Source organism: Chinchilla lanigera, unplaced genomic scaffold (assembly GCF_000276665.1).
Source record: "Chinchilla lanigera isolate Chin_1 unplaced genomic scaffold, ChiLan1.0 scaffold00021, whole genome shotgun sequence".
Taxonomy (NCBI): Eukaryota; Metazoa; Chordata; class Mammalia; order Rodentia; family Chinchillidae; genus Chinchilla; species Chinchilla lanigera.
In genome coordinates this window covers 13,658,686-13,670,816 of record NW_004955422.1, presented here as the reverse complement: position 1 = coordinate 13,670,816, position 12,131 = coordinate 13,658,686, and the positions used below count along the sequence as shown (strand labels likewise).

Here is a 12,131-nt window from a genome sequence, read left to right as displayed (position 1 = left end):
AGGAGGAGGAGGAGGAGGAGGAGAAAGGGACAGAGACAGAGACTATCCCAGAAAAAGAATACAAAATCCCTGATTGAGAGGTGTCTGTTTACCCATCTACCTTTTCAACAGTTTGTCCAGCACCAATTCATCCATTTGATTTTTCTGTTCATTTACTTTCCCTTCCGTCTCTAGTTGTATTTGCCAATTTGTATACTTGTACATCTATCCATTGTTTATGTTTATCCATAAATCTCTCTCTAGATATTCTTTTATTTATTAATCTGTCTATTTATCTGTTGTTATGGTCTGGTCTGTAAGTCCCCCCCAAAGCCTCATGCAGTCATGGGAGAGGTCTTCTAGAGTTTATGATCCACCCATGGTCTAATGCTGGGATTATGGGTGTGAATGCTACACCCGCCCTGGGGTGGGTAGTTTTGCATATGTAAGGGAGAAAAAGAGGCTACTTGCCTCCACTCCTCCCTTTTGCTCTTGCTGCTTTTGCTGTCTTCTGCCACCATGAACAGTTGCCCTCTGCCATGTGCCACTCTGCCTTGGAGCCAGCTAAATATGGACAGAAGCCTCCACAGACTGTGATCTAAATAAAGCTTTCCTTCCTTTCTTAATTTTGGATGTTGGGTATTTTGTCTCAGCAATGACAGAAAAGTAACCAAGACATTTGTCTATATTCCACCCATCTATTCATTTACCCATCCATACTTTCATCCCATATACACATCCTCCAATACATCCATTTACCCATACCTATGTCAATCAATCCATCCATCCATCCATCCATTTGTCCAGTTTTTTTCTATCTCCTACCTTTCTTCATCCACCTTTCCACTTCTATTTTTTCTGTCATTGAGTCTTATTTTATTATTTTTCCCTCTGTGACTAAGACATAGTTCATAAGCTCATGACACCAGAATAAAGCAGAACTGCCTGGCCCAGGAGGCCAGTACCATGGTAGAAACTAAACAGGGCCTGGAGAAATAAGAACCTGTTGCCTTATTCAATATTCTCCACACTCTGACACACACATGCTCACAGAGCAAGGCCCCAGTGAAAAGTGCAAGGAACAGTGAGAGTTCCTGGGTGTAGCAAAGGTCAGGGCCAGTGGCCTTGATGACTCCTGGGTGGCTTCTGATAGAGAAACATCTCCAATCACAGGGGAGGCAACCTCCAAATGCTTTAAGCATTCTTCAGTTCAATGTGTCCCTCTGTCCAAGTAAGAACCTCTAACAGTGGACAAGTAGACCAGAGCCAAGGTAGTGGTGGTGGTGGTGACAAAGCTTGGATTTTGGATTTGGGTCCAAAGCTAGGAGAAATGTTAAAAACCTTTTTCTGGATTCCTCTGGAATGAACTAGCTAGATCCACCTGTCCCAAGTTCCACTGCTCTTCCGAGGGTGAAGAGGCACCCTGTCTTACCCTAGAAGCTAGCCATTAAAAGAGTAGGCTACATCTAAGGAGGAACACAGGCACCTTTGAGTCTGCAGGTGGGAGCACTGTCTGAGGCTCAACTTGCCTGGGTTAGCATCCCCTGTCCTCATGTTCTCCATATGACACTGGAGGAGCTAAGTCTCTGCAAGATGAAAGGATGTGGACTCCCAGACTCCTGGCAGACAGAGTCCTTTGAGCGCTGAATACCCTTTCCGTGTAGGGAGGAGGTGACTCCCATTGCAGTTTTGCCACCAGTAAGCCCAGGCTAGCAGGAGTCACACTGGGAGGTGCAGGGGGCTAGCCCTAGGCAGCCCTCCATAGGCCTGCCCTGTTCCAGCTCTGAGGACTAGAGAAGCACAAGTTCTTCCCTAATTCTGCCACGGGGAGTAGGCTGGAAGCGGGGAAGGCAGTTCCCAGACAGCCATTGCCCGCCAGCCAGTGGGGTTAGACACTCCCCTTTCCCCACCAAGGTGGGAGGCAGTTGGCGGATGGAACTTGCACAGGACTGGCCTGGTTCCAAGAACCTGGCTCTGAGAAAGGGCTAGGGGCTTTTCTGCCTCCACCCCCAGTCCCCTGGGTTGGACTGGACTGGGAGGTCCAATTGCCTCCATCCCTTAGTTGCCTGTAAACTCTACATCCCACAGCCCCTCACTGCTCTCTCCAGATTGAGTGTCGGGCAGCAGCGGGGCTGGGAAAGAGGTTCAGGCGCTCCCTGGCATCCCTGGGCAGGCACCTCACCCAGTCTGGACTTGTTCCCCCAGGCCAGCTTGTAGCCCTGGGCTCCGATCTCCCAGATCCTCAGACACTGCTGCAGAGAAGGCTTCCTGATGCAGAGAGCTGGCTCGGAAGAGAAGCCGAGGGCCTCTTTCTGGGAGAGAACCAGCTGCATGTGGAAGCCTTGGCGGTACCTCACTGAGCACCCCGCCCACTTAGCAGCCTCCATGTGAAGGGTAGTGGGTGCACCCTAGGGGGTTATGGTCCACCCACAAAGGGCAGCCCAGGACAGTACACTCCTGGGCCCCCAGCACCCCAGTTTAAGCACACAGAGGGCATGCACTCTGAAGTGTCAGGCATGCTCCAAGTGGACCCTCTGAAGCCTCAAGGGTATCTATTCATCTGTGAAGTTCCTGGCTACCTGATGGGCTTTGAGGGACGAGGTGGGAGCTCAACAAGGACTCTCACAGGTGAGTGCTGGTTCTGAGTAGCCATGATCTGAGCCTGCAAATGGGGAAACTAAGGCTCCAGGGGTGGGACTTACTTACCCCAGGAAGTACTAGTCTACACTACAGAGGCAACTGCCCCCCCTTCCCCCAACAATCACATCTCACTCATACCCCACCCTCCCTGCCAGGCTGTGGACCCAAAGGAAAAAGGTCTTCCCACAGTCCCCTCCCCTGCGGAGACCTCATCTCCCTAGGGGCTCCTTCCTCCCCCGGGCACTCTCGGAGGCAAACTAAGGCAGAGACAGGCTGGCTGGTGGACAGTGAAGAAAAGGGTATCCACTGTGAAGACTCAGGATGCCACTCTGACCAGATGTCTTGCTCTGGGCCATCTGTCCCTGAGACCCTCCTGGCACTGTCTGTGTGGGATGCAGGATTGCTCTGTCAGGAGACAGATGGGCCACAAAGAGGGCAGGCAGAGGGGAAGGTTCCTGGCTTCCAGAACCTTCATGGATGGGGCCTGTGATGTTACCAAGTATGCCAGGCCTCTGGTTCCTCCCCCGCCCAAGGAGGAGACATAAAGGATCCAGGTGGAAGGCTGTAGAAAGCTAGTGACCTGCCAGCCCCAGCTAAAAAGGAAGGTGCTTTTTACAGAGCTAAGCTCATCCTCCCCTTCTCTCGGGGGACTGGCCTGGCCTAGCTCTGGCTGTGGCGGAACCTGAAGCCCACAGGCTGGAGCTCAGAGGGACAGATGGCTCAGGAAGGGACTCTGCCCAGGTGGCAGAGTTGCTCCTTCCCTTAGCGAGCACAGGGAGAAGGGGAGATGGCAGTACTGGCTCAGGACATGGGTTCTTCCACAGTAAGCCAGAAGGTGCATGTCTGGTGCATGTCTGCTGGGGGAAGCACAGGACCTCCACCATGGACATGGAGGGTGCCCAGGACAGTTGGGCCCTTGTTTAGGGTGGGGACATGGGTCCTTAATGGAGTTGAGGTTTCCAGGATTTGGAATCTGAGGTCCAGAAGGCATCCTGCCCTCTTCCAATACTGTTAGCCAGGTGACTGCAGTCCCTCTCCCTGGGTCCCAAGGCCAGTGGCTCCTCAAGTATCTGGACAGTGTGGGGGTGAGCTTGCTCTTGGCATTAGACTAGAGGCATGGAGCAGAAAGCCAGCTCAGTGTCACCCAGACTCTCCTGCAGAGCCACTTGCAGCCCTGTTGAAATGTTACACCCTCCCCCAGGGTGGGGAGGACAAGGACAGGCCAATGACCCAGCAGCTGAGCAGCCAGGGTGGGGAGAGAGCGCCCCCCAGTGAGGAGCACAGTCCTGCAGGCCAGGAGGTGGGACCTGCCCTGCCCAATAGGAGGGAGGCAGCACCACTCTTGGCCCTCCAGACAGAGGCTCAGCAGCATTGGGCCTGTGGGACAGATGTATCCTAAGACCCTCATGGTCTGCCTCCCTGGTCCTGTAGGAATAGGACAGGGGCATTCGCTCTACTCTGCCATAGCCCAGCTGATCCTACCCCGCCTTGGCCTCCCGGGGAACTCCCAGGTGGGGCCTTCCCAGGCCACCCACTCCCTTCTGGATATCACCTTTGATAGGAAAATCTCTGTTTCCTTAGTCACCTCATGAAAGGAGAACCCCACCCCAAGCCAGGTCTCAGTTTCATTCTGAAAGGTCAGTGTCATGCTCTCCTGTACACATTTGGTGGGGGTGGGGTGGGGGAGTTCTTGGGGGGTTCCCTGGGCTCCTTGGGGCCCAAGGACTCTCCAGCCAGAGCTCCTGACAGAAGTGGGCCCAGTTCCAGATCTACACCAAGACAACGGGGGTCCACCGGGCCTCCAGCGCCATGGACAGCCTTGGCCATCCCCACACTGCCCAGGATCTGTGGCATTTGAGACAGCTGGCGGGGGTGGGGGGTGGTGCCAAGGAAGGGCCGAGGAGGAAGGCAGGGGCCAGCCAGGACGCTTACACCCTGCCCTTCTATGGACATGATGTGGCAGAGCTGGGTCCGGCACTGGGGACAGCACTGACGTGAGGACACTTATGAGCGCGATGCAGCTGTCACCCAGTTGCCCAGTTCCACGCACCCAGCAGCTTATGACCTCATGGCACTGAGCCGGGGCCGAGTGTCCTCTGACCCTCCTCAGCCCCTCATGCTGCGCATGTCCCTCCCCTGTGAGCTCCCAGAGACCCTCAGGGGAAAGGAAGTCCTGACAGGATGGGCCAGGAACACCCATCCTGATCCAGAGCTTCTGCTTAGCCTCTGACTCCCTTCCTGGCACTCAAGGGTCACCTTAGCTGCCCCCAACGAAATTCCTAGGTGGGATTCACAGTTCGAAGGCTGAAGCATAGCTGACTCTCCTCCTCCCTACCCTTTACACACACTCTGCTCATGGCAATGCCTTTCCTCTCTGATGTCACTGCTAAGGCCTGCAGCCCACACAGCTGCTGGGGCCAGGATCTACTTTGCAAGACAGCCTGAGGCCAAGAGACCCTGCCATGGCTGTACAGTAGGTGTTCACAGCACAGCAGCCAAAAGCATACTCTGAGGACACCCCTCCCGGTAGCCCAGGCAGGAGCTGTGGGCTTTGGGTGTCTAAGCTGGGCCCAGCTCCTCCCTTCAGCACACCTGGGAGCAGTGCCACTGTCCTGCTCTGTGGATGACCTCCAGCCCCACCATGGCCTTCCATCCCCAACTGTCAGAACATCCCCCTAACCCCCACCCCAAGCCCTGCCTGCTCCCAGCTCTTCAGAGACCAACACCCAGGCCTAGGTAGCCCCCCATGGCCTCCTGAAAGGTCTCCTCACAACCCAGGGACCCCAGGCACCAGGTCCCAGACCCACCCTCTGCATTGACCTTATCTCAAGGTGGCTGCTCAGTGGCCCCTCGGAGCCCAGCTGCTCCTGAGCAGGCTGGCACCTTGAATTTCTCTGCCTGGCTCTGGACATGGCGCTCAGCAGACTCTTCTTTAGCAATCCACACACAGCTTCTGCCCGCGGCCCCTCCCACTCCCACCCCAACGACAGCACAGTGCTGGTACTCAGTACAGGCTTCTGCCCCATCCTGACACTCCTGCATCACTCCGGGGCACAGGCAAATTTGGGGGGCAGCCTACTTCCTGAGGCCAGGCCCAGGTGCACAAGCACACTCCCCCCAGCACAGGCCCTGCTCTCCCCACACCCCAACACATACCAGGTGTCCACCCCTCCTGGTCCTAGGCATTGGATTCCATAATCTTCCAAAGTGAGGCCAAGCTCTGCAGAGTCAGATAGAAGAGATATCCACCTTCACGGTGAGAAGGGGGCCCCACGAGGCCTCGCAAGTTCCCCACAGGGCAATTGACCTCTAGGATGAGTGTGCACAGAACAGTGCCCCCCTAGAACCAGACACACAGCCTTGGTGCAGACACAGACACTCACCCAGTGCCCTCCTCCACCAGCAGCTCTTCCTGCTCCTCGGAGCTTGGGGCACTCGGAGCCTCTGCCATGGGCGTCACGTCTGGGCCTGATGCCGTTGGTGTTTCTGCACTGTGGCTCTTGATGCTTCCTCGGCAGGCAGGCTGCAGCCGGCGCCCCCACCCAGCCGGGTTTCACTTCCCCCTTCCGCTGCAGGTTGAGGTTTGGAACCATTGGGGCTTGGGTTGGGGTGTTGTTTTTTAATCTGTTGCTGCAAGAGGAAAAGAAAAAAAATACCCAAAACCCAAACCACCCCTCAGGAAGTGTTAAGCAAGCTACAGGCGTGCCAGCTGAGAGAAAAGGGGTCGAGGGCAGAGGTGGGCTCAAGAGGCTCCTCACAGCTCTGATGCAGGGTGAAGCCAGGCTGGGACACCCCATGCACCTCCTGAGTCCCTGGAGCAGCCCCAAATGCACTGTGAGAAGCAGGTTCTCCCTCCGGAGGAGGAGCTGATCCATGCTCCTAGAGCATCCATGTTAGCATTTCAGCCTCTGGATGGAAGCCTTCACAGAGCCCTGTTCTTCTGCATGTACTTGCAGATGCTGGTAGAATCTGTCCTCAGTGCCCAGGGTCATGGCCCTGAGTGCCCCTGACCAGTCTGTGCTGGACACTGACATCAAGGTGGCTATAGACAAAGCTCCACATTTTGCACCCTGTGTCTTGTCTGGTGCTGTTTTGCATTGTCATGCTTATTTTGTTTTGTTTTGATTTTTTTGGTGCCAGGAATCAAACTCAGGACCTTGCACTTGCCAGGCAGACACTTGTTCCATTGACCTAGATCTCCAGCCCATGTCTTGCTTATTCTGAACTATTGGGTGGCTGCCTTGATTTCCTGCTCCATCCCATATCCTGTTGACTCCATTGTCCTTATCCTCATGATCTAGGCTCTCAAAACCGACCACACAGCCAGCTAATGTCCACAGAATCCTTACAGGATGACCCAGTGGCTCTCCTAGGAACATTGGCAAAATAGAGGCATGGACCAAGGATGAATCCATTCTTTTCTGTCCTCAGCTGCTAGGAGGAGCACAGGGGCTCCAGAGTCAGCACAGGGAGCTGGGCAGATGGAGGTCAGGTTCCAAAATCTGACAGACTGGACCAAGGTGTCCCTGAGCCAGCTAGGGTAGTGAAGGGCAGCAGAGGTTTCCCTGGTGAGAATCTTCAGCCAATGAGAAAGGAGAGAGCAGTGCCATCTTGCCAAGCCGGGCCAGTGGGTGGCCTGAGGAATTTCAGTGAAAGACCTCAAAGGGCCCTTGGCAAACAGGGGCTAGGGAGAGTCTTGGGGTTGGGAGGCACCAAGGTAGGCCTAGCAAACCCACTGGGGAGGCAGTGAGGCCACATCCCCTCCCACATACCACAGAGGGGTAACAGGCCTGGCTCACCCTGCCCCAGCCAGGGGAGGAGGCACTGTGCTCCCCACCCCCACTCCAGCCATCCATCATTTGCCAGGGCCTGATCCAGTTGCCCAAGGTTGCAGGATGAGCTGGCAGGCCTGGCTGGAGGCATGATGAGTGCTGGCTGCCTCCTCCCTTGGAGCTTTCTACACCCTCTTTCCTGGAGCTCTCAAGTCCCCCCTTTGGTGCATGGCTAGGAGCACATCTGGCCTGTGGCAGAGCTCAGGGACCCTGCTGGGCTGCCTCCATCCCAAGACTGTCCTAAGAGGCCCCTAGGGTTCCTGGAGGGAGGGCAGTGGCTGGGTACCTCCTCACCCTGACATGCTTTGCCAGTGGGTCACTGTCTGGGCCCAGCATCTTCAGGACCTGCCTCCAGCCTGTGGTGGTGAGGTCGTCCTAACCTCACAGCTAGAAGAGGAGAAGCAGATGGAGGTCCACGTCTTCTCTGTGCCACCACTCACTGCCTGAAATCTAGGTTGCACAGCTTGAAACCAAGAGGGGCCCTGCTGGGCCCATGGAGCTGGCTCTGCCTGAGTATAAATCCATGGCCTTGTGCTGTGGTCTGAATGCGTCCCCTGAAAGTCCTGAAAGTGTTGAAAATCAGTCCCCAGTGCAGCACTGTTGAGGTGTGGGACCTTCAAGAGGGGATTAGGTCACATCCATGATTCATGGGGTAGCTGGGGATTAAGATTTTAGGAACCGATATGCTCTGCATGTCATAGAGCAATAAGAAGACCCCGCCAGAGGCCAACCCCTGCTTCTGAACCTCCCAGCCTCTAGATTTATGAGCCAAGTAAACCTCTTTACCCAGTTAGGGGTTTGTTTTTGGTTTTTTTGGCTTTTTGTTTTGTTTTGTTTTTTATAGCAACTTAAAACACACCAAGACTTCTTTTACCAGAAGGCCCAGTATGACCTGCCTGAAACACACTTTTGTGTTATTGTTTTGTGGTACTGGGGATTCAACCCAGGGGTGCACTACCATTGAGCTACACCCCAGCCTGTCTTATGTTTTTGTTTTGAGATTGGATCTTGCTAAGTCTTCTAGGCTGGCCTTGAATTTGTTATCCTTTTGCCACATCCTCCCAAGTAGCTGGGATTGTAAGTGCAAATCACCATGGCCCACTTCGTTAATCCCGTCTCAGATGGTAGTTGTTACCCCTTCCAGGCTTCAGTCAGCCCCTGGCCCCCAAAAGAATCCCTTCTTCCCTCTGCTACCCCCTCCTCCCAAGAAGTAGCAGAGCCTGATCCCTCCTGTGATGGGCTAAACAATGTCCTCTAAAATGCATATGCTAAAGTCCTGACCCTAGAACCTAGAATGTGACCTTATTTGGAAATAGAGTCGACACAGATGGAACTAGTGGAGATGAGATCATTGGGGAAGGCCCTGCACCAGTATGACTGGTGTCCTGACAAAAAGGGGAAATCTGGCCACCGAGACACGCAGGGAGAGAGCCGCATGATGGTGCAGGCAAAGGTCAGTGATATTGTTGTGACACGGGGAACTTCAAGGACCTGCAGCAAACACGGAAGCCTGGGGAGGCTGGACAGATACTTTCCCAGCCTGGGAAGGACCAGCTGCTACCCCCTGAAGCACAGGTTTCAGCCCCCAGATTGTGAGAGAGAAATGCCTATGGTATGAGCTAGGCATGGGGACACACACCTGTAACTCCTACATTCTGGAAGGCTGAGGCAGAAGGATTGCAAGCAAGACCGTATCTCAAAAAATAAAGATAAAAATACAGTGTTAGGAATGTAGTTTAGTGTGAAGATATTGGGTTCAATGCCCAGTGCTGAAAAAAAAAAAAAGTCTGTGGTTTAGGCCCCAATCTGCAAATCTGCAATTTATTTTTATGGTGGTTACAGGATGTTACACTATATAACACCAGGTCTGTCCGACAAACAAGACCCTGTGCATGCCAGGGCCACAGGATGGGGACACCCCTTCCTGCCCTCTAGGACTAGCAGGAGTCCTGCCACAGACCCAGCGGAGGATGTGCTGGGGCCTGGATACCCCTACAGGGTGCTGTGGGGGCCAAAAGCAGTCTCCCTTGCCCAGGCTCCTGCCCCTTTCCTTTTCAGCGGATGACTTTCCCACCTCCCGCTTCTCAGAGGATGCAGAAACCACGGCCCTGAGTGTCCTCGGTTCACGTCCAGTGTCTCTCCTGCCTACGTTTACCCCAGGTCTCCCTGCACCCTGGAGGAGGTGAGCTCCCCTGGAGAGGACTCCAGCCCTCCCACATTCTCCCTCCCTCTTTCTTCCTCTTCTCTCTGCACCATTCTAGGGAGCATGCGCTCTAAGGGTCCGCACCTTAAAACAAAAGCCCAGACTTCCATGAAGCGGCAGCCCCTTCCCTCTGCTCCCCTCTGGTCAGCCCTGGGCTTCAGCCCATCTCCACCAGCAACAGCCCAGGGGTAGTGTCTCTGGCCATCACTCACGTGCCATGTGCCACTACGTGCTGTCTGAGAGCCACAGGTGCCCTGCTGGTGGCAGGCTCATCAGAGCAGGCTGAGCTCTCGGAAGCTGAGCATTTCCCCAAGAACCAGACACAACTATGTGTTCAGTTGGAATCATTCACTCACACTCCGAGGATGGCCTGGGGCCAGTGGGTCCTTGTCTCGTCCATCGTCCTGACCCCAGGCTTGATTCAGGGTCCAGTAAGCAGCACACTGACAAGGGTAGGAACAAGTGAGGACTGAGCTGAGGAAGGCTCGGTCAGGAGGAGACTAAGGCAGGCAGAGGCGGAGAGACACAGACAGGTGCCAGGAGGGCAGGATAGCCTAGAGTCTAGGTGAGGACCTCTGGGGACGTCTCTGGAGGATCTTTGCAAAGACAAGACCTTGGCAAAGTCCATGTCTGTTGCTGCCCTCTATGGCTGAGCACAGGTGGGCAAGAGTGGTGGATGGAGGAGATGGAGAGACAAACAGAGCTCCAGGAGGTCCTGAGGAGATAGGACAGCTCTACTTGGTGGGTGAGGGGACAAGGGGACAGTTGCAGCTGGTCCTTTGCAAGTATAAAAGGGGAAGTTTGGGAAGTGACAGCAGGAGGACTCCCATCTCTTAAATGGATTGAGTCAGAATAAAAGGGCCCCAGGGAACTAGTAGGTTCCCTGTGTGCTCCATTTTCTGCCACATGGGGACACAGCAACAAGATACTCTCCTTGAAGCAGACAGCATCCACCTCACATAGAATCTGCCAACACCTTGAATTTGGACTTCCTGACACCCAGAACTGAGAGGAAATGAATTTTTGTTCTTCATAACTGACCCAGCCTCGGTTATTTTGGTATCACAGCAACAAGAGGCTGAAATGGACCCTCTCCAGAGGCCTCTACGCTGTGCAGCCTGGAGCACATGGAGGTGAGCTCTTCACAGAGCAGTGGGGTTCATAGTAGGAACTTCTTCAGGGAGGCTGGGGTCAGAGCCACATGCCTAAGGACAGGTGGGCAATGAGATAGGAGAAGGGGGGTGAGGTAAGCAACGCAGAGTCCAAGACATGGGGACGAGATCAAGGGCATGGCTGAGCCACACAAGGGAGAGGCAGCAGCACATCTGGCTTAGCTATGGTGCTCAGTGACTCTGGCCAAAACACCAGGAGCAGGAGTGCTGGGGGTGACCAGAGGTCCCAGTAGGACCCCAGCCAACAAGTGTGGGGCGGGGCTGTTCACGTGTGTGTCAAGCCATTAAGACTCAGTGTGATAGGCCAAGGGTGTGGGCAGGCCCTACCTGGAGTGAGGAAGCTGAGCCACAGGCCACAAGCACAGGGGAACAGAGCCCTGGGAAGGGCAGGCTGAACCTCACAGGAGCTAGGTGTCTTACAGATGGGAGCATGGGACAGAGGGAGAGGCTGAGGGCCCAGGACAGGATTGTTGAAGATTGAAAGAAGCCGGATGACAGCACAAATGCCCTGGGGACTGCTGTGAGCTAAGCTGAGTTCCCTAAATTCATATGTTGAAGCCTTGACCCTCAGTGCCTCAGAATGTTGCTGAATTATAAAGGCAGGGCCTTGAAAGAGGTGATTAAGTTACAGTAAGGTCCCTAGGGTGGGCCTTGCTTCAATCTGACGGGGGTCCTTGCAAAACAGGGAGGTCAGGACACAGACAGACAGAGGGACAGCCATGTGAGGACTCAGGGAGGAGACACTCTGTGAGCCAAGGGGAAGACGAAGGAAGAACCAGCCCTGTGACACCTGGGTATCGGACTTCCATTCTCCAGGACACAAGATGACCATCTCCTGTCAAGGCCACTCTGCTGTGGCTTTTGTGCTGGTGGCTTGAGGAAACTCACACAGCAATCACTTGGTCAGGAAGGCAAGATCAGGAAGTAATGAGCGGCTCCACACCTCACTGGCTCCCTTCCTCTGGCCAGGAGTTAGGGCTTTGCTGCAGCTGTTCTGGGATCCTAAGCTCCTCTTCTGAGGACCCGAGTCAAGGTCCACTCTGTATTCAGCTGCCAGGGGTCAGCGGAGAGACCCTAAGGAAGGTGGGGGTTCTGGGACCAAACCCAGACACAAGCTGTCCTGGCCACTTTCTTCACTGCTGAGACACAATACCCAACATATGCAACTCAGAGGAGGAGATATTTATTTTGGCTCACATCTTACAAGTTTCAGTCCTTACACGATCTGCCAGCTCCAGGTAAAAGTGGCATATTGGAAGGGTCTGGTGGAAGAAAGCTGCTCACATCATGGCTTCTGGGAAGCAG

General features: G+C 54.5%; 1 protein-coding gene across 3 annotated transcripts in view; it reads right to left on the bottom strand.

Annotated features, from left to right (window-relative positions):
• Positions 1-6,223, bottom strand: part of Lsp1 (lymphocyte-specific protein 1) — a 33,089-nt gene extending 26,866 nt beyond the window's left edge. Inside the window, exon 1 of one of the 3 annotated variants that reach the window (XM_013514169.1) lies at positions 6,003-6,223. In XM_013514169.1, the coding sequence (XP_013369623.1) occupies positions 6,003-6,070 (68 nt within the window). In that variant the 5' untranslated portion in view covers positions 6,071-6,223. The remainder of the gene's footprint in view (positions 1-6,002) is intronic. The other 2 variants (XM_005384187.2, XM_013514168.1) reach the window with 2 other exon arrangements.
• Between the last annotated feature and the right edge of the window lie 5,908 nt (positions 6,224-12,131).